The sequence below is a fragment of the Marmota marmota genome, unplaced genomic scaffold (genome assembly GCF_001458135.2).
Source record: "Marmota marmota marmota unplaced genomic scaffold, marMar, whole genome shotgun sequence".
NCBI classification, from domain to species: Eukaryota; Metazoa; Chordata; class Mammalia; order Rodentia; family Sciuridae; genus Marmota; species Marmota marmota.
In genome coordinates this window covers 16,349,379-16,368,241 of record NW_026000101.1, presented here as the reverse complement: position 1 = coordinate 16,368,241, position 18,863 = coordinate 16,349,379, and the positions used below count along the sequence as shown (strand labels likewise).

The 18,863-nt window shown below is 35.7% G+C and overlaps 1 protein-coding gene across 12 annotated transcripts in view; it reads right to left on the bottom strand.

The window, feature by feature from the left end:
* Positions 1-1,011: 1,011 nt before the first annotated feature.
* The window catches only part of Rnf38 (ring finger protein 38), a 74,895-nt gene continuing 57,043 nt past the window's right edge, over positions 1,012-18,863 (bottom strand). For 10 of the 12 annotated variants that reach the window (XM_048783371.1, XM_048783375.1, XM_015492324.2 and 7 more), the window contains 6 exons: positions 17,479-17,649; positions 14,085-14,246; positions 13,050-13,156; positions 10,922-11,006; positions 6,781-6,902; positions 1,012-3,914 (listed from right to left, as the gene is read on the bottom strand). In XM_048783371.1, the coding sequence (XP_048639328.1) occupies positions 3,716-3,914; positions 6,781-6,902; positions 10,922-11,006; positions 13,050-13,156; positions 14,085-14,246; positions 17,479-17,649 (846 nt within the window). In that variant the 3' untranslated portion in view covers positions 1,012-3,715. Of the gene's footprint in view, positions 3,915-4,769; positions 4,870-6,780; positions 6,903-10,921; positions 11,007-13,049; positions 13,157-14,084; positions 14,247-17,478; positions 17,650-18,863 lie in introns of all 12 variants that reach the window. The other 2 variants (XM_048783376.1, XM_015492325.2) reach the window with 1 other exon arrangement.

Genomic DNA, 18,863 nt, shown 5'->3' with positions numbered 1-18,863 from the left:
TGGTTACCTATTTCTATAGTTCAATATGCACAGAGCATACCTGTGGCTACACTTTCTGCTATCTTCTTAGCTTTTTAAAGGACATAAATATTTACCATACATTATAATACAAGATATTTTTTGTGTTTCTAAGAGTTTACATCAACGTGATTCTGCAACCTGTACAATCAGAAAAATGAGAAATTATACTCCATTTGATTCAAATGTATGAACTGTCAAATCATTGTACTGTCGTGTGTAACTAATAATAATAATAATAATAATAATAATAAAAGAGTTTACACCAATTCTGAAACACCTGGAATACTGTTTAAAAATTAAATCTGGCACCTAGTAGCTCAACCCACTTCTATCTGCTGGAATCCCATCTATTACCCACTATCTCTGCAAACCCAACTTTCCCCTCCCCTTTCAGAGTAACAAGAAACAACAAATATTTTAAGTGTACATCATACATTTATTACCAACAACCCTCTCAACTCCAAAATTGGGCACAGGGATTAAAAATAAAAATTCATTGCACTACTTAGTAAAGCATTACTAGTAACTTTCATAAAAAATGTACAAACTTTGTTAAAAATTTATCAAGCCTTCAAATGATTTGGTTACAGATATTTATAATACGTACATTTAAAACTATATGTTAACTGATACCATGGAATATGATTTGAGGAAATGACTCAGCAAATGATTCCAACAGACACCCCTGTAGCTTTCATAATCTGAAACAATAGCAAAATGAGGTAACCAACAGGGGGAAAATAGCTTTCTAATGAAGGCCTAAAGATATCTGTGAAAAATATTCTCACAAGTGAGTTGGTAGATCTCATTCAAAATTATTACAAGAGGCCCAAACTTAAGAATCTTAAATCACATTTCAGAGAGTATATAAAATCTAAATATACTTTCACATTTTCCAGATTTTGGTTAAAAAATTTTTTTTTTTTCCCCAGGACAAAAAATCCTTAATATGAGATCTTAATCCATGGAGGCCTTGAGTTGTTTTTTTTGGGGGGGTGGGAATTAAAAACAATACCAAACATGACAATTCATACCAAAAAACCAAATAAACCAAAACCCACAAAAAACCCCACAGCTGAGTTAAGATGGTAAAGCCAATGTTGTTTTAGGAGGAAAGAGGATAAAGGCAACAAACCAACATCTGCCTGCAATCTGGACATCACCAGTGGTAACAGCTGGGCAAGAAATCAACTGTTCTTTCTCATATGCTAGACACTCACTGTGTCTAGTTGCTCACTGTGGCTAGTCTGAGCTGGTTAGAACACACACACACACATGTGCTCCTAATATGCACTAACCACTTGGTAAGCAAGTCTGGACACTTCTCTAAGAGCTCCATGCAAAGACAAGGCATTCCCCAAGAGATCAGCCACAACAGTGCAACAATTAAACTCAGACCCTGCTGCCTCCTAAATTGCCAACTGCCTCTCAAAAATTTACTAAAAAAGGGACATTACAACAGGAATTCATAGTCAGAGGAAGGGGAGAAAAAGCTACTTCTCCTGAAGTCATTAGTACAATGTGCCTTGTTAATTAGATATCTCTATATAAATTAGAAAAAGTGCTTTAACTTGCATGCTTCAGTAAAATGAATACTGAGTGTAGTAGTGTTATGTTAGATCTGTACAGATATAAATTTTTGTAGCTATATAAAAGAAGTCTATAAGATGGGTTTTTGCCATTTTAAACATGATTTTTTTTAATTAAAAAAAATAAAGATAAAACTATACGTGATTTGTATGTAGCTGATTATTATATGCCAATAATTTTGGTCTTAAACATACTTTTTACTCTTCAGGAACAGGAGGGGAATTATCCTAATGATTTAACAGTAACATGTGCATTTTACCACTGTTTAGGTATATTTCTGATGCACTGACAAATCTAGGGGCAAAGTATGCAAAATCCTATTTGTATGATTAGATAGAGGCAACAGTGTCTGGAAGAGGACAAAATTGTGCTTCTGTGTGAATTGACTTTACAGAACTCTAGGCTGTGATGAGCTTATAGATTTCAAGGGAGGGCAAGCAGCATGGCAGTAACAAGTAGTTAACACTGTCTGAGTACAAAACTGACTCAGAGCCAACTGAGAGCTGAGTGAGGCTGGCAACAAGTTCTCACAGTCCCGACTAGAATAATGTAGCATGTGCTACTGCAAACAAAGCAATGACATCAACTGCAGGAGGAGGCAGACAATGCTGAATACACTAAAAGAATGAGAAAGGAATCTAAATGTTGCTGGAAAAATGACTTTAAACAATCTGAATTTCGCTCAATGAACCTATTAAAAAAATACAGCTATGTATTATTTCAGATCAACTCAATGAGGGTCAATTCCTGTTTGACAGCATTATTTTATACAAAAATCAAATCTTCATTTATACTGCAAGTATTCTGGACATCTGTTGTATTAAGCTTTTTCTTAATCAAACAAAAATTAAAAGAGCGGCAAGACATCAAAGCAAATCAGGTCTAAGGAACACAAGCTGTCAAAGCACTTGATCCATCCTGAAACAAGGGCTTCAAAAAGAAGCACATTTACTGAGGGAAGAACTAAGACAACTTTCAGAATTGGAGCTTGGCAAGTGAATTAATATGAACAGAAAAAGTTTTCTTGAAATAATTTAGTTGCCTATGGGAGCCTGAACAAAGAACACATCGGAAATCAAGCTGAATTAACAGATTTTGTTCTGGTGGAAGTCAAAGAGGCAAGACTTCATGGGACCAGTGGTATTCTTAAAAATATATTACTCATATATCTTCAGAAAGGACTATAAATCTAAACACACACACACACACACACACACACACACACACACACCTATACAAAGAAAAAATTAAAAAAATCATCACAGGTACTTTCTGTAAGAAGCTTACTGAAAATGTAAAAGAAAAAAGTTATCAACATTCAAATCATTGATTGAAATGCTAATATTGCTAACAGATGATGTATGATATTGCACCTTCTTTTTGGAAACAGCAAGTTGGAGATTTAAAAATTTCTTTTCCACAACAGAATCAAAACTCAGGTTCATGGAGTGAGAATTTGTTACACTTTTTTTCTTAAGTGACCCACTTAGGACCACCAATGAAGAGAAGGTGACAGCTGCCTGAAGCAAAGGAAGAAGGCTTTTCTCATTCCATTCATTAGGAGGAAGGGATGGAGTATTCAATGCTTATAATTGATGCACCCTTAGCAACCAGTGTGCAACAGCAAACACAAGGGGAAAAACCAGTGTACAGTACTAGTGCTGTTTAAATAACACACCAGATTATACATTGCAGCATAATTAAAACTACACACACATTCTTGGTACATGCTGGTATATAGGATCTCATACACACGTTAGCTACCATGCCCTCTCACAAGTAGTTGCACACTCTCTCACACACACAGATACATTTATCAACAGTCATACGCTGCATTCATTTCCACTCACAGTTTCTGAAGGCTCTATATAAGGTAGATTGCTATATCATCTGGAGCTACCACTTTTTATAAAAGCACATGCTAAAAGATCACGTCCACTGTAATCTTGCAGCAACACTCGGAATGATCACACAAAAAACCAGGGAATGTTAGTGCACACACAAAATTAAGCTAAAGAAAAATTCTTTGGAGTTCCAATCACACGGTTAGTATAACAATCCCATAATTGTGAAGACTAATTGTAAGCTTTTATAGTTGATTAAGTCACACAGTGCAAAGAAAGGTCCATTGACCCTTTTGGTAAAGGGAGGGCTGGAAGCCACACAGATTAAGTTCAATGGATAGTCCGTATATACATGTGATGAGGAACACCCAAACTAAATTTGTGCTCTTAGGTTGGTCATTCTGAATCCCGATGCACTTCTGAAGCATCAGCTCGGCAAATTGGGCAAGTACGATTTGCCTAAAATACAAAAGAGAAACTTGTTTGCATTGTGGTTCATACAATGAAATTTATTAAAAACAAATAATATTATTTTTACTTCCAACACAAGTTTTAGACACTTTGTTCTTTTAAAGAGGCACAAAGTAATCATGTGCCTTAAAACAAAACAAAAAAGAAAGAAAACAAACCTTAAAGAGTTGATTATCCCATGGATGATCTTTTTTTTTGGGGTAGCACTAGGGCTTAAATCCTGGGGGACTGAGCTCCATCCCCAGCTCACCCTTATCCCCTTTTTAATTTTGAGACAGAGTCTCACTAAGTTGACCAGGCTGGCCTTGAACTTGCCGTTCTTCTGCCTCAGCTTCTTGCCATAAATGATTTTTTAATATGTCTGTTTAAATACATAAACAAAATTACCCAGCACCAGTTTAGATATATTTAATAACTAACTTAAAAGTAAAGGGAGCTCTAGTGAGGCACCCTTCTAAACTAAGAGGAAACTCTGGCCTAACAAGTTCAGGTCTTATCCTTATATACTATCAGAAAATCAGGACAAGTTGATTATCAAGGGCAGATAGCCAGTTTTTTAGGTTTTGTATAATCACTCCCATGTTAATCACCATAGCAACCCCATCCTCCCTGTGCTGGGAATGGAACCCAGGGCCTCATTCATGTTCTACCACTGAGTTATATCCCCAACCCCTAAGTTTCACTGGCCTTTTCTCTTCAGATGAAGAGAGAATACTCTCAATGTTGTATTTCAATTTTATTTCCTATACCCATCCTCCACTAAACCACAGACTTATCTAATGAACCTATAGTCACTAAAACAGAAAATTTAGTGTTATTTCCTTTTAGATACTGTCATTTTACCTTAAGCCATTTGTCAACACACTTGGCATGGAACTCGTGGTTACAGGGTAAGACTCTAAGTAGCTGCCTTGACTCAAAATCACACATGCATACTACACACCTAAAAGAAGCAAAAAGATCAATTAAACATAAAATTGGGTGGTTTTCTATTTTGAAATGACTTCTGAAGTCCACAAAAGCCACTTAATCAGTCTCAGTTTTTTATCACTGAAATTTGTAGACAAAATAATCTATCAACCTGAAAAACAATGATGTTAAGGCATTTAGTAAGAGTGCTCTGCTTTACTGATAACTGATCAGAAAATCTCTGGCTAACATCCAAATCAAGTTTTAAAACCAAAAATACTCTTTGCACATGAAAAAATGAAGGTAGATGTCCCTTTAACCTCACACCATATATAAAAATTAACTTAGGAGGCTAGACAAGAAGATTCCAAGTTCAAAGCCAGATTCAGCAATTTAGCAATGTCCTAAGTAAGACTCTTGTCTCAAAATAAAAAAAATAAAAAGGGCTGGTGCTGAGCATGGTGATACACACCTGTAATCCCAGCATCTCAGGAGGCTAAAGTAGGAGGGCTACAAGATCAAAGCCAGCCTCAACAACTCAGTGAGGCCCTAAGCAACCTAGTGAGACCCTGTCTCAAAATAAAAACATTAAAAAAACACACACACACACACACACACACACAAAAAGGCAAGTGGATGCTGGGGATGTGGTTCAGTGGTTAAGCACCTCCAGGTTTAATCCCTAGTACCAAACACACACACACACACACAGGAAATTTAAAAAATGCTCAACAGTAACAGGCACCAGGGAAAGGAAAATTAAAATCTCAGTGTGATACAATTTCAAAGTCACTAGGACAATATAATAAAAACAGACAATAACAAATGCTGGCAAAAATGCAGTGAAATTGAAACCTTTTTATACAGTGTTGGTAGAAATAGAAAATGGTGTAACCAACTTTGCAAAAACTGGCAGTTCTCAAAAAGTCAAACACAGTTACAATATGACATCCAACAATTCATTTCCAGGTATATATCCAAAATTAAAACATTATATTCACAGAAAAACCTGTACACATATGTTCAAAGTAGCATTACTCATAAGAGCCCCAAAGTGGAAACAACACAAATGTACATCAACTGAAGAAAAGGATAAACAACACGTAGTGATCCACAAATGGAATATTATTTGGCCACAAAAAGGAGTGACTTACTGATAAAGCTACAACACAAAGGTACTTTGAAAAAGTTATGCTAAGTTAAAGAAGCCAGATACAAAAAGACCACATATTATATAATCTCATTTATGTGAAAGCTATGGAGACAAAGGGTTAGGGGGTGTGTCAAGATAGAGAAGGCTGGGGAGATAAGGGGAGTGGCTACAAGTGGGTGAAGGATTTCTTTTGGGGGTGATAAAAAAGGGTGTAAATTTGTGGTGATGGATATACAATTCTACTAATACAATAAAATTCACTGAATTGTATATTTTAAATGGGTGAACTTTGCATTTCATGTTCTACATTAACACCTTTAAATATAGCAGTCAGTATCTAGTATGCCTAAGAAATTAATTATTTATCTATGTATTGATCTATTTATCTGACAGTACTCTAGTCTAGCCCAGGGCCTCACATATGCTAGTAGTTAAGTGCTCTATCACTGAGGCTTAAATCCCCATCCCGTTTTAAAATTTTACTTTCAGACAGGGTCTAAACAATTTGCCCAAGGCTGGCTTTGAACTTGTGAATCTCCTGCCTCAGCCTCCTGAGTAGCTTGGGTCACAGGTGTGTGTGTGCACACCACAAACCCAGGAAGAAATTTAACAGTTTCACTGAATTTAAATAGCTCCACAATTAGTGGCTACCTTACTGGTCAGCATAGACCCAGAGTAAGAAAAAGAGATAACTTATCTTTATATCAAGTTCTGAGTCTCAAGCTTTTATTTCATGAAATTTTTCTTTAAAGAAAAAAAGTTAACACATATATTCGAAAAAAATATACTTACAAAGTCTGTTCTGACTGGTGATTGTTAGGATTAAACCGATAAGAAGGAAGTTGTTCAATATCTGCTTTAGTCAGTCCTCGAGGTTTAGCCTCTCCCAGTCGCTCTGCCAGGTTTAAGAGGGCCTGTAGAGAAAAGACAGGGCTGTTTGCTCAGGCTGGCCTCAAACTTGTGATCTTTTTTTTTGGTACTGGAGATTAAACCTAGGGGTGCTTAACAAGTGGCTTGTGAATTGTGCCCAGCCAGACTGCGGCAGCTTTGCTAAGTTGCTTAGGGCCTTGCTAAGGTACTGAAGCTGGCTTTTGAACTTGCCATCCTCCTGCCTCAGTCTCCCAAATCACTAGGGATTACAGGTGTGTAAAATGGCACCAGGCTTCTCCCAGTTTTTAATGACTAATTAGCTATTTTCTTTATTCTATAATTAGGCTGCCTTATGGTTAAGGGAACAGGAAACAAAGAATTAGACATGGGCAATGAGAGGAATAGAATTAATTTCCATATCTAATGCTGGTATAGCTCTGTGTGTGTTTTAAGACAATAATCACAGCTTTGCTTTTTGACGGCCTTATTTGGAGAATTGGGTCATCTGAATAAATATCTGCCTTTCACTGCTATACTCAACCCTTCTAAACGCTATAACACATTAAGTCTAACTGAGGCTGATTATAAAATCAGCATAAAAAATTTAGATCAAATTCATGATAGAGTTGATATGCATCTTAACACCTCTATTGTTATGTATTATAGGATATAGTATGTCCTATACAGTATATAATTGTATGACAATAAAATATCCTCATTCATTCCTTAGTGGATACAGAGTGATGATCAAGCCCTCCAAAAATTTACATGATGCAACAGGCAAGACAACTGAAGGCAAGACATGATTAGTGCTTAAATCTCAGTAGAACAAAAAGAGAGAACTCGTTTGGACCCAGGAAATAGATTAGAAATGTTGTTCACAGGGCCAGGGTTGTGGCTCAGTAGTAGAGAACTTGCATAGTTATGTGTGAGGCCCTGGGTTCAATTATCAGTACTGCATATAAATAAATGTTAAAAAAAAAAAAAAGAAATGATAATCACAAAGATGGCGGTTTTTATGCTATATTTCCAAAACATAGAGAAATGGAGAAAGATCTTAGCTGAAGGATCAAGGGAAGTAAAGGTACCAAGACAAGAACATGTAGGGTAGACTGGGCATGTAGGGACTTGGAGTGGGGAAGCCATCTGGATCGAGCCAGTGAGCCAGGGCTGGGGAGTGTTCAACAGCTACACTATGACATACAACTAAAAAGGCAAGTAAGGCCTTTTTGATTGGTTGTAAGTATGACTTTGAAGAATATCAAAATATTCAACCCAAAAATACAGTTTAGAAAGGAATTTCAAAGTCAAAATAAGATATTTTTCCATTTTTGGTACTGGGGGTTGAACTCAGGGGCACTCAATCACCGAGCCACATCCCCAGCCTTATTTTGTATTTTTATTTAGAGACAGGGTTTCACTGAGTTGCTTAGTGCCTTGAAATTGCTGAGGCTGGCTTTGAACTTCTGTCTCAGCCTCCTGAGCCATTGGGATTACAGGCATGTGCCCAGCTAAGTCAAAATAAGATATAATATTTTTAAATATATATTTTTAGTTGTATATGAACACAATACCTTTATTTGGTTTATTTATTTTTATGTGGTGCTGAGGATCGAACCAAGTGCCTCACACATGCAAGGCAAGTGCTCTACCGCTGAGCCCCAGCCCCAGCCCCAGACCATATATTTTTCTTATATGACAACTGTACCACTACTTTTCTATTGATATATACATGATCAGCTATCTTTTTCAGCAATATGATTTAAGACAGGTTGATTTTAATAAAGATAAGCCACTTGTAGATATTGCTGTAATGCAAATGGTAGAAATAAAATGAGAAAATTATGAATGCCTCTTTTAATTTCAAGAAATGAAATTTATATGGTATGGTAGCATATGTTTAGAATCCCAGCAACTTGGGAGGCTGAGGCAGAAAGATTCCAAGTTCAAGGTCACTCAGCAACTCATATGAGATCCTGCCTCAAAGTAAAAAGGGGAGGGGATGTAGCTCTGTGGCAGAGTACTAATAAATAAATGCAAACAAAATAAAATTAAAAAGGGGTTGGGAATGCAGCTCATTGGTAGAGTGCTTCCACAGCATGTGCAGGGGGGCCCTGTATTCAATCCCAGTACTACAAAAAAAAAAAAAAAAAAGGGCAGTTTAAGATCATGACTCCTTCTCCATGCCCACATTCAATGCACCTAAAAACTGTTCCAGCATTCATAAAATGAAAAAGACAAAGTGAAGTTGAGATAAGAAGGATGGCTGGCAGTATCAAATTAAGGTCAAAATTACTTCCACTCAACATATTCAAATCTAAATTTGCCTGTTAACCCTCAAACCACATCTGTTATGTTCCTATAGCAAGATCAACATTATTTAAATGCCAACTATTTGGCCCACTGGCATTTTGGTGTCTGCCTTCTTCATGGGCTAATACAGTCCTTTTTGTAGAGCATCATCTTTTGCAATTTTTGTACACTTACCCCTGAACACCACAATTAACCATTCAAGATAAAATCCTACTGATTGAAGTGTTAAAACATCTTTCAAAGCTGTACTTTCTTTTATTGTATGTATTTAAAGTACACAATATGATCATTTGATATATACACAGTGAAATGATTACCACTGTCAAGCAAATTAACCTACCCATCACTTTCCACTTCTTTTTGAGTTTTTTTTTTTTTTTAGTTTGAGTGCCTAAAATCTATTTTCTTAGCAAGTTTACAATTAACAATACAATATTACTAACCACAGTCCTCATGCTATCTACCCCTAAACCTACCCTATCAAATGGCAAGTCTATATACTTCCCTCTTTACCTCCATAACCAACACTCTACTATTTGACATTTTAAGATTCCTCATGTAAAAAAGATCAGTATTTCTTGCCCCCTCTATATTTCACTTGCCATAATATTTTTCAGATTCATGTTGTCAAATAGCAGCATTTCCCATTTATGGCCGAATAATATTCCACTCTATTTACACTACATTTCTTAAATCTAGTTATCCACTGACTTGCACAAGTTGTTTCCATAGTATGACTATTGTGAATAATGCTGTAATGGACATGATACTTCTACAAGGTGCCAATTTTCTGTAGCTACACATACCCCAGCAGAAGGATTGCTGGGCCATACTGCTGACAGTCCCTTTTTTAATTTGTTTTTCCTTATGGCTGTACCAATTTACATTTCCACCAACAATATACAAGGATTCTCCTTACTCCACACCCTATCAATACTTACTTACTTTATTTGATAATAGCCATACCAACAGGTGTGAAGATACATCTCACTGTGATTTTGATTTACACTTCTCTCATAATCAGTGATGTTGAGCACCACTAGTCATTCTTTTGAGAAATACCCATTCAGGTCCATTTTTAATCATGTTATTCAGTTTTGCCTATTGTTGTGAAAGCTACTTACATATTTTGGATATTAATCCTGTATCAAATTGTACAGTTTGTACATATTTTTTCCTACTCCATAGAGTACCTTTCTCAGTTTTCTGATACCACTTCCATCTATTCCTTCATACTGCTAACAGAGTTTTGACTTTTTAAGAGATATGATGCCATAAATACACCAAAAACATTTAGCATGGTACTCAAGGACATCTAATTGAGCTTTTCAATCAAATCTCTGTTTTCTCTCTTTCACTTTAGATACAAACTACGTACGCTAGTCCTCAAGACTTCCCTGCCTCAATCTTACGAATGAAAAAGTTTCCTCATTCTTTAAGATCCAGTTCTCAAACACTTCTACTTCCACAAAATCCTTTTGGAACATCTCAACATCAAAACTTCCCCTGTTCTCATTTGCATTCTCTCAATAGAACTGTGTATAACTCTAACAGAGCATCAAAAGTCTACCTACTTGATACAGATTTATGGCACGTGATCAAATTAGATGTAGAACACTTTTATGACAAATTTGTATCTTGAAATGCAGTGTTTATCTAATGTTTAGATGCTGATTAGAACAATATTTTTAAGACACAATAATCCCCCAATTAATTCACAATTCATTTAATTCACAATTCATCTACTGACCTCATAATTTTCTACTTCTCCATCTTCCACATCCAATTCAAAGCTGAAAGTTGGGCCCACTGCAGGTGGCACTGGAAGCATTGATCTGCAGTGAAAATAACAGTGATATGTTAGTAAATTCAATGACAGGACAGGAAGGACAAAGCCCAGTGCAACCCTTTATAAATATTAACTTTGCTAGCAACAACAACAAAAAAGATGATAGCAAAGCACACTATTTACAACAGTATTAAAAAACATATATGGGGGCTGAGGTTGTGGCTCAGCGATGGAGTGGTTGCCTAGCACATGCGAGGCCCTGGGTTAGATCCTCAGCACCACATAAAAACAAATAAATATATTATTATCATCTACAACTAATAAATAAATAAATATTAAAAAACATAAATGTAAGGATAAATTTCATAAAACATACAAGACTGTGCAATACCAACTGCATAAATACTATTAGGATAAACAGCAATGTATCTTGTCAGTAGACTAGAGGTCTCAAAATTAACTGTTAAAATATCAATTTCCCTTCAAATTGATCTGCAAATTCAATATAATCCCAATCAAAACCTAGGAAGATTTTTTTTTTCTTTTTAAAGTAGAAATACACTGAATTTAAAAATTTATATGAAAGTGCAAAAGATCTTAAATTGAAAAATTCTAAGAACAAGCCAGGATACTTACATGAAAGACAAAGATAAAGGGGAGGGAAGAGGAACGGGTAATAGGAAAGCAGCTAAAACTATCTGAACAGGATTGGGGTAGTAGCTCAGTGGTAGAGCACTGGCTTAGCAAGTGTGAGGCCTGGGTTAGTTTCTTAGAACCACATAAAAATAAATAAATAAGCAGCTGGGATTGTGGCTTAGCGGTAGAGCGCTCGCCTGGCATGTACGAGGCCCTGGATTCAAACCTCAGCACCATATAAAAACAAATAAATAAAGATATTGTGTCCAGTTACAACTAAAAAAAAAAAAAAAATTTAAAATAAATAAATAAATAAAATTCACTATGTCCATCTACAACTAAGGAAAAAAAAATATATAAAAATAATCAGAACAAGGTGATACAGGAATGCAGTCTTCTGGTGTAACAAGTACATTTCCTACCTTTCTATGCTAAGTGAAGCTAGCCAATCCCTAAAAAACAAATGCCAAATGTCTTCTTTGATATAAGGAGAGTAACTGGGAACAGAGTAGGAACGAAGAGCATGAGAAGAAGATTAACATNGGAGGGGAGGGGAGGGGAGGGGGGATAGTAGAGGATAGGAAAGGCAGCAGAATACAACAGACACTAGTATGGCAACATGTAAATCAATGGATGTGTAACTGATATGATTCTGCAATCTGTATACGGGGTAAAAATGGGAGTTCATAACCCACTTGAATCAAAGTGTGAAATGTGATATGTCAAGAACTATGTAATGATTTGAACAACCAACAATAAAAAATTAAAAAAAAAAAAAAAGGTAATTATAGACATGTGAATAAGTTCTGGCTAATGGAATATAGGGAGTAATATGTGCTGTGCTACATTTAGGAAATATCCTGGGAAAAGCAGGTATGCAGAGGGACTCTTTTTCATTTTTGCTAGCTGGGAAATGTATATGATGACTAAAATCAGAGGAGCCAGGTTAGATCATGTAGTCCCAAGATTATAATAGCAGAACCATTTCTCAGTCACAGGGCTAACAAATCACCCTGAATTTGCCTACTGCTAGACTTCAATATGCAAAAGAGAAAAAACAATCATATTTAACCCATGAGTATTTATTACAGGTAAATCTGATCCTAAGACACACAGATAAATTCCTAGTCTCCTTTCCCATAAGAGAAATAGCACCAAAAGCTAGATAATCAAAAGTGATAGGAAGTGATGCTAGCTGTTAAAAAAAAAAAAAAAAAAGGCAAAGAACTTCCACTTCTTAATTTATTAAACCTATATTTTTTGGCTCAGAGATATCTTTTCCCCCATTTTCCCCATGTCCTTGGCTCTTTCTTTACTCTTAATGGCTTCCTGACCTCAACCCCCTTAAGTAAAAGCAATATCTAATTAAATGATGAGTCTGTACAGGATTCATAAAGGAAAGAATCTCAAGGTTTTCAAAATTTAGAATTCAATAAAATAAGAAAGAACTTACAACACATATGGCAGTAAGCTGGGATGATAAGGGGGAGGCGGTATTGGCTGCTGAGATCGATATCTACTACGTCCTGTGAGCCTCCGAGGCATAAATGGAGGATAAGGCTGCAGGGAAAAAAGCGTTCAAAGAATTTAAGATCATTCTACATATACAAATAATTAATATATGAAATAAAGATTGTTAAAATGTAGAAAGCTGTTCACTGTTCAAGTGGCATTTAATATTACATATACAAATAATTAATATATGAAATAAAGATTGTTAAAATGTAGAAAGCTGTTCACTGTTCAAGTGGCATTTAATATTTCTTAAATGTTAACACAGATGTAATAACCAGTTTAAACCATACACTCAGGTGCATTTCTAAATATAAATGCTAGCAAGAATACATTTAAAAGCTGGGGCTGAAGCTCAGTGGTAGAGCACTTGCCTAGCATGAATGAGGCATTGGGTTCGATCCTGAGAACCACATAAAAATAAACAAATAAAATAGAGGCATTCTGTCCATCTACATCTACAAAAAAAAAAAAAAATTTTTTTTTTTTTTTTTAAGAATACATTTAAGGGGTGGGCTGTAGCTGAGTGGCAGAGTGCTTGACTTAGCACACATGAGACACTGGGTTCGATCCTCAGCACCAAAAATAAATAAATAAATAAGTAAGTAAATAAATAAAATCTTAAAGAAAATAGGCTGGGTGCAGTGGTGCATGCTTGTAATCCCAGCGGCAGGAGGATCGAGTTCAAAGCCAGCCTCAGCAATTTAGTGAGGTGCTAAGCAACTCAGTGAGACGTCTCCCAATAAAATACAAAATAGGTCTGGGGATGTAGCTCAGTGGTCGAGTGCCCTGAGTTCAATCCCTAGTACCCCCACCCCCCCAAAATAAATACAAATAAAAAAATAAACAAAGTCATTCTGTCCAATGACCAAAAAAAAAAAAAAAAAAAAGGAATGCATTTAAACTTCTGAACATGTTGAGAGCTACACACTGATACACCTCAAATAGTTTGTCATAGTAATGCATAAAAACTTACTACTCCAAAGGACACCTCCTGATGCAAAGGATCATGTGTCAAGAACTGCAAAGGAGCTGATGGAGGTAATGTTGGGGGATGGGCTGATGGGGGATAAGTAAAACTTCCTACTTGAAGATGTTCTCCTAAGAGTTCCACTTCATTTTCTATCCTCTGCAGAGGCTGCAGAGAGAAAAGGAAAAAAAAAAAAAATTATGTATATAATTCTGGTGTTCAGATAGAATGTAGACAAATTTTTTTAATAATCAAAACTAAGAATCCAAAAATATCTTTCTGGGGGAGGGGGTATTGTGTATTCAACCCAGGGATGCATTGCTACTGAGCTATATATCTCAGCTCTTTTTAATTTCGAGTCAGGGTCTAAGTTGCTTATGGCCTAAGATGCTGAGGCTAGCCTCAAACCTGCAATCCTCCCATCTCAGCATCTTGAGTTGCTGGAATTATAGACATGTGACACCGAACCCAGCACAATCCAAAAAAATATCGTTAAGGCCATACATCTATTTTTCCCTCCCCTACCCAGTGCAAGAGATTCAATCCAGGGCTTTGCACATGCTACACTCCTAGCCCAAGGCCATCTATCTCCTGATGTTCACACATCATTCTAAAATCCACACAAGTGGAAATAAATTATAGTAAAATCTTTCTACCATCAATTTCAATAGAAAATCTCTGAAACAAATTTTTAAAGGATTTTCATTACAGGATTTATTTCATTTACTATTTGAACATTCTCTTAAAACGAGAAAAAAAAAGTCACATACTAAGTCAATTTAAGTTAAAATTACTTTTTCAGTTGTGGCATTCAGATCTATGGAAGTATTTCCAGACAACCTCTCTCGGATGAAATAGAACATGGTATGTATTCATAAGTCAGAAAACAGGGCTAAATGTTGGGCATGGTAGCACACACCTGAAATCTGAGAGACTCAGGAGGCTAACCTTAGCATATTAGCAAGACCCTGTTCTCAAAATAAAAAGCTCTGAGGATACAACTCAGTGGTAGAGCACCCCTGGGAAAGGGGGGAAAAAAAAAAAGAAAGAAAGAAACAGGGCTAAATGCAATGAAGTACAGTAGCATTATGCTATAGTAAAAAGACTACAGGCTTTTTGACATTAGAATCTTGGCACTGTCACCAATCAGCCATGTGACTTAATCCACACCTCAGTATTGTAATTTATAAAACTGACAGGATGAAATGTTCACAACATACTTCTAAAGTATACTGTGAAGCCAGGTGTAGTGGTGCATGCCTGTAATGTCAGTGACTTGGGAAGCAGAAGGTAGGAAGATCAAAAGTTCAAGGCCAGTTTCAGTAACATAGTGAGGACTTCAGAAACTTAGACCCTGTCTTTAAAATAAACAAACAAACAAATAAATAAGGGCTGGGTTATGTAGCTCAGTGGTTGAAGGCCCTGGGTTAAATCCCCTCTACCCCCACCCCAAAGTCTATTTTGAACAAAGCCAATGTACGCTATGCGCTATTCCAACCACATAGGACATTTATTGGAATATAATTAACACAACTTTAAAAGAAGTACAACTCAATGGACTTGGGTCATCCATCTTGTAGACTGCATCAACACTTCATTCTGTTTTAAGGTTCAACAGTATTCCATTGAATGGAAACATCATTCATCCATTTATCAGTGGATAGACATCTTGACTCTCTTGACTTTTTAGCTACTGGGAATAATGTTGCTGTAAACATGTACACATTTATGTGATGATGTTTTAAATTCAATTCTCTTGGGCAAATACATAATTTTACATGTTACTTTGACTCCTTTCAAAGCTCAGTTACAGAATAAGCAACAATTACTAATACTTTAATTTGGAAGTTTATGTATACTTGAGAAAAATCACAACTACTTACACTATGACAATACCAATGAACCTAAGTTCTCCTTTGGTTTTATGACTGAACCTTTCAAAGAATTCCAAACTTAAATACAAGTGACAAAATTTTACTTAAACCTCAAATTCCCAGATACAGGAGAACTAAGTAGGAGGATAATCTAGGCATGAACCCTATTCTAATTCCAGGAAAAGATTTTTTTTAAATATATTTATTTTTGGTTATAACAATATCTTTTATTTTTATGTGGTGCTGAAGATCGAACCCAGTGAGTGCCTCATGCATGGTAGGCGAGTGCTCTACCTCTGAGCCACAACCCCAGCCGGAGAAAAGATTTTCTTATAGAAGCAGTTTTAACTTTTCAGATGAGCCAAACTTCAATCATAATTGTTTCTATACTTTTCAGGAGAACTAAGAGGTTAAGTGAGTTCACCTTCTTTGGTACTCAGAATGGTGCATAACTCCTTAGTAACAATTGTTAGGTTCTGCTATCCAAGACGGTTAGATTCCTTTCACAGAACTGAACCGAAATCTTTAAAACAAACAATTTCCACAGGTTATTTTTCCAATTTTCCCTTAATGCTTAATGGTTTACATGCCGAGTTTGGCCTGACCAAAAACCATTTGGACCTTTTCATTTCTGGTGGTAATAGGGAACCCAGGGGGGCTCAGCCACTGAGCTCTACCTGCAGACAATTTTTGCTTATTTATTTATTATTATTGTTATTATTATTTTGGTACCAAGGATTTAACGCAGGAGCACTTTACCACTGAGACACATCCCTAGTCCTTTTTATTTTTTTGAGGTAGGACTTCACTAAGTTGCTGAAGCTGGGATCAAACTTGCAATCCTCCTACCTCAGCTTCCAGTCACTGCGATTATAGGCATGTGCTGCACACCCAGCTATCTACCTGCAGCCCTATTTAAAATTTATTTTTCAGACAGGGTCTTGCTAAGTTGTTGATACTGGCCTTGAAACTGTGATCCACCTGCCTCAGTCTCCAAAAATTGCTGGAATTTAGGCATGTGTCACCACACCTGGCACAAATGGAATTTTTTCCTGTGTCCTTCTTTTTATTTATACAATGTTTTCCCATGCTAGACCCCACACCCGCAAATAATGTGCCTCTCAGCTATATTCTAATCCCAGGACAGAATTAACTATTTCATTTGCTTTTCATCAGAACATAGAAAAGCAGGCCCTCAGAAAAAAAATAATTGAGACTTAGTATATATATTTTTTCAATTTAGACTTAGAAGTTAATTTACATGCCTCAATGAATACAAATATTCTAACAAGTATTAATTTCACAATATTTCAATTTAGAGATATAAAGGTAAAACAGCGCAACTAAGTTTTTCTTCAGATTTATGTCCTAAAGGAATGCAATTTGACAAAGGACAGTAAAATAACTAGGAAAAAAAAAATAAGAAATCAGGTTAATTAAGTTACAGTGTTTAAGTGGCAATAACCCACTAAATTTTTCTGCCAGGTCTAAATATTCTGGGAAAATTAAAAACACAAGATACCTACCGAACGTGATTGCTGTGTTTGGAAAGGGACAAACTGGCCTGGTGGTGGCAAATGAGGAGGATGATGGGGAGAAAGGTGAGGAGGATGTATAAGAAATGGATCACTAGAAATGAGAGGTGGGAATGCAGCATATGGTACTGGCAAGTGCTGAACTGAACATGCCTGAAGCATCTGTAAGAAAAATTATTTTCTGGTTAAATATATCCAAATATATAATTAATTTTTTAAAAAGATACAATGTGATTAAAATCATTGCCATATTTCCCCCCAAATCATACAAAACATTTTAAATAACATTAAAAATAAAATACTTCTGTATTTTTGCATCTATCAGTGTTAGTCAGAATATATAATTAGTTTTTTTAAAAGATACAACAGCATTCAAATTATTGCCATACCTCCCCCAAAATCATACAAAATATTTTTAATAACTTCTATTAAAAATCCTACTATATTTTTGTATCTATTAGTAAGTTACTATACTGATAAACTCATTTTAAATAATCTATTTTACATAGTTCTTCCAAATCAATTAAAATGCCTCTTGGGTTTTTTTAAATACTCATGAAATAGAAAGGTAGATACTATACAGAAAAGAAACCTCATTCTAGTCCTTTTAATATGTAGAAGACATTACTGTATTCTAAGAAGTTCTGTTTTTTCAATCTTGTAGAAATTTTTCTTTCTAGGGCCTTTTCTTATTTAAAATTTTTTTTTGTCTGGGCAGTACTGGAGATTGAACTCAGTGGTTCATGTGTGTTAGGCTCTACCTCTAAGCTACATCCAAGCTTGTTTTATAAGAGCACAACTTACAACTGCTTTATGGTTTGTATGTTGGCTGACAATGGTTCTTACTGAGAAACCAAGTTTGGGTGAATTAATCTATTAAACTGGTACTAGGATATGTATATTTGCTTTAATCTCACATTCAGACCAGGTATTAGAATTATAGTTAGAATTTATTTATTTTTTGCCAAATGCTTTCCTTTAAAAACATTATTGATGTTAGTTAAATTATTTAGAGCCTCTGAATTTCAGCACCTTCATTTGTGAAATAGGTTGGACTGTACTTGGTCACATAAACTTCAGAGGCAAAAAGTAGTGGGTGTCAATCACTTTTTAGATTCAACATCTAGAAAATAGAGATGATAACTATTTCTATCACAGGGACCAGGCACTCAAAGTACCCATTAAAATCATTGCCCATGGGTGTTGACACTATTAACTGTTGAACATTACAGTGTCTGAGACTTAAGCCAACCTTTATCTATTTTGTTTTTGTTTTTTGGAGAAGGGGGAACTGAAGATTGAATTTGGGTGCTTTATCACTGAGCTACATTCTCAAACCTTTTCTTTCTTTTTCTTTTCTTTTTAAGACGGGGGGG